Source organism: Manis pentadactyla, chromosome 10, assembly GCF_030020395.1.
Source record: "Manis pentadactyla isolate mManPen7 chromosome 10, mManPen7.hap1, whole genome shotgun sequence".
In the NCBI taxonomy this organism is placed as follows: domain Eukaryota; kingdom Metazoa; phylum Chordata; class Mammalia; order Pholidota; family Manidae; genus Manis; species Manis pentadactyla.
This window is the reverse complement of record NC_080028.1, coordinates 42,907,720-42,911,502: the sequence shown is the minus strand read 5'-3', so window position 1 is coordinate 42,911,502 and position 3,783 is coordinate 42,907,720. Positions and strand designations below refer to the sequence as shown.

Sequence of the window (3,783 nt, the reverse complement as noted above, 5' to 3'; positions counted from 1 at the left end):
TCATTTATTTGCAGAAAATGCTACTTTATGGACCACATCTTTGAAGGCTTGTTTTACTTGCTGGTTTCTCAGGGTGTAAATGAAGGGGTTCAGCATGGAGGCAACAGAGGTATTGAGAATAGCTACTCCTTTGGTCAATGATGCCTTCTCTTTTGCAGAGGGATTAGCATACATGAACATGCAGCTTCCATAAGAGATGGAAATAACAATCATGTGAGAGGAACAAGTGGAGAAAGCCTTTTTTCTCTGACTGCTAGATGGGATTCTCAAAATAGTTCTGATAATGTACATATAAGATAAAATCACTAATGCCAAAGTGAAAAGCAAAGTAATCAAAGCGAAGTAAAAACCAATTGCTTCTAGAAGCCATGTATCTGAGCATGATAGTTGTAAAAGGGGAAAGTAGTCACATGCAAAGTGATCAATGATATTGGAAGCACAGTAATCCAGCTGGAGGAGAAGCAAAAGAGGAGGGAAGATGGTCAGAAACCCACCCAGTCAGGCACACAGCACAAGAAGGGTGCAGAGTTTCCTGTTCATGATGGTTGTATAATGAAGGGGCTTGCAGATGGCAATATAGCGATCATAAGACATGGCAGTTAGAATGTAAAATTCAGTCACCCCCATGAAAATAAAGAAAAATAGTTGGGCTGCACAATTGTTATAGGAAATAGTCTTATCCCTGGTGATAATTGCCCCCAGAAATCTGGGAATGCATACAGTCGTAAAGGAGATTTCTAAGAAAGAGAAGTTTCGGAGGAAGAAGTACATAGGTGTCTGTAGATGGGAGTCTACCAAGGTTAGGGTGATGATAGTCAGGTTTCCAGTGACACTTAATACATATGTGATAAATAAAAAGAGGAAAATCATAATCCGAAGGTCAGGATCATCAGAAAGACCTAGAAGGATAAACTCTGTGATCATTGTGTGGTTCATCTCTCTCTCTCTCTCTTCTTTTCTCTTAAACACATTTAGGTGGAAAGAGTACTAAATGGAAGAGATGAAATATGTGATTCGTTGTGATCAATATCATCATCCTTGATACAATTTGAAAGCACTTTCTGTAATCCATGTTGATTTTCTTTTCACTCTCTTGTTTGCATTATGTTTTACTACGTATTTGGGAGTTGAGTTCCGCTTCATTTACTAGTTCCCTTATTTTGAATCTAGCAGGAAAAGTTAGGAAATCTTCACACAATTAACCACATCATTGAGAGATGATGGTAAATAAAAACCAATACTTCTTGCTTTGTCCAATTTTTACAAATCATTATTGCATTTTTTGTTGAAATTATCATATGAAATATGCATTTTCCTTTCTTTCTGTCATGTGTTTATTAGAGGATATCACCACCTGAAAACAGAAATGACTTTGATTCCATCAGAAGGTAAAAGTGAAATTTAGAAGACTAATGCAAAAAACCTGTTACACTTTTTAGAAATCAATTAATGATTTTCTTAACAAATAAAATTGACTTTTTAACTTGCAATTATTATTTAATGTAATTCATTTTATTTTTAATATTAAGATTGGTGGGTATAATTATTGAAATAATAAAGAAAACATTCTATATATATTATATAGTAATATGTTACATATGTACTTACTATAAGATAAAATGAAAAGCCTAATTCGTTTATTTAAAAAATAGAGAAAGTATTCACTTACTTACTTACTGATATGTCTTAAATTCCATTGATATCATTAATGTTTGACATCTTCTATGACTGCTAGAAATATATATAGAGAAAAAATTTATTTTCATGTTTTTAGGGACATGCATGCAGTATTTGTCTATTTCTTTTTTTGCACCAAAGCACAAATTGGAAAAAAAAAACTACTCTCCTCAGATCTTAGCAGCTCTTTTACCCAAATTGTAGTTAGTGCATTTTCCATTTGAATATCTTTTCCAAGCTATTGAGCTTTATGAAAAAATGTTTTATTCTCTTGTAATTCTGACCCACAATTATCTTTTACATGAGACCACTGCTCATTCCATAAGGAGATTCCAGAAATATATAAGAAAACCTCTCTCATCATCCTCATGTAGTCAATTAATTTCCAGCTGCATTGGATACACTATACTGTAGAATTTGGTTTGTGAAAATTGTGACAGATACTTCCTCCATATTTTATAGTCAAATTTCTGCTTGCAGGATACAATGTAAAAGCTTTGCTTCTTTGCAAGACACTAGCAAAATTCACACTAATCATATTTGATTTTTTTTTCTTTGTATGATGGCTAAAGGGAAGTAGGTCAAGAAATAAAAATGGAATGCCAGAAACCTTAAGAAGATGTGGAAATATGCTATAGTCCTCTTCAATAATGTTTTTCCTAGAAGCTGACAAAAGCCTTATTTAAAGAGAGAACTGGGAGAGATATTACAACATAGGGTATTGTGAATACAGATTCTTGTACTAGGATCTGGCTTCCTTCTGGTCACACTATAGGTCAAGTTTTCTAAGTCTACTTGTTTGGACCTTGAAATAGACTTTCACATTGATCTCCAGGGTCCAAGGCCAAGTCCATTCCACATGTCTGCTGCCTTTTAGACCAGGAGGGATTTCTAGAAGCCATCCTTGGATTTCTCAGTAGCCTCCCAACTCCTCCACAGTGAATCTCCCTTGAGAACAGTTATGTTCATCTTTTTGGCCCACAGAGGACTTAAAATGTTGACTTTTACTAAATAATTACTTATATTAATCACAATTACTTAATATTTCATGAGTTATAAAAATAGTTATGAAGTCTACTTCCTTTCAAAAAGACAACTATTAAACTAATTTATGTTTAATCTTCTCGAAACAGAAATGATTTCCACATATACCCTTTTTGTTGTTTACCCTTAGGCTTGCAAGTTCATTTCATAATTCTGAGTTAAATAATAACTGTTTTAATGCACATATGCTCACAATTTTTAAAGATGATGTTACATAGGCTAAATAATTTAATTCTCATTACAAAATGCAATATTTAATAGCAGTCAATTTTGTCCATTATATTGTTCTTCTTGGCCTTTACATTTATCACATACTTAACATTCTAATGAGAAATATCACATAATACTAATATTTTGTTTATTAGAAATTCTGATTAGTGAATTACAATTATACATAATTATTAATAAGACATGTATTTGTAATTAAATAAACTAATAATTCATATCATGTAATAACTACTTGTTACTAAGTGTTATATACTTAAATGAAATATATAAGCATGCATTTAACACATGAAAAAAATATGGTAATGAATTTATATAATCAATTGGTAATATAGTCACCAATGCAGAAAACTCATGGCTAGGATGCTTGTTTGGGATTACTTCTTGGAGGAGAGGAATTAGAAGAAAGTTTGAAGAATGGTGGAAGAAAAGATAGGCATAACTTAAGTTTTTGACAGTGTATATATTGTGTTTATTCAACTTGTGAAGTCGCATTTTGGCAGATGTGGCTCTATATCATAGGGAGTGAGACCCTGTCCACTTCATTCATTTTTTCCCAGCATTACTGAGATATAACTGACATATCACATTGTGTAAATTTGAAGTATATGACATGTTTCTTTTACACACTTACGTGTTGTGACGTGATTACCATGGTGGAGTTAGTTGACACAGAGCTACCATTTTTTTGTGGTGAGAACGATTAAGATTTACTCTCTCAGCAACTTGCAAGGATATAAGACAGGATTTCTATAGATCACTTTTGTGGAGATAGTTTAATGCTGTTATATTTTCACCCTAAAAGTCCAATTAATAAGTAACAAGAAACTCTATCAT

General features: G+C 32.7%; 1 protein-coding gene across 1 annotated transcript; it reads right to left on the bottom strand.

Moving 5' to 3' along the window:
* On the bottom strand, nt 1-936 carry LOC130679050 (olfactory receptor 6C3-like). The gene is given in 1 exon segment (XM_057486765.1): nt 1-936. A coding segment is annotated over 1 exon segment (936 nt).
* Between the last annotated feature and the right edge of the window lie 2,847 nt (nt 937-3,783).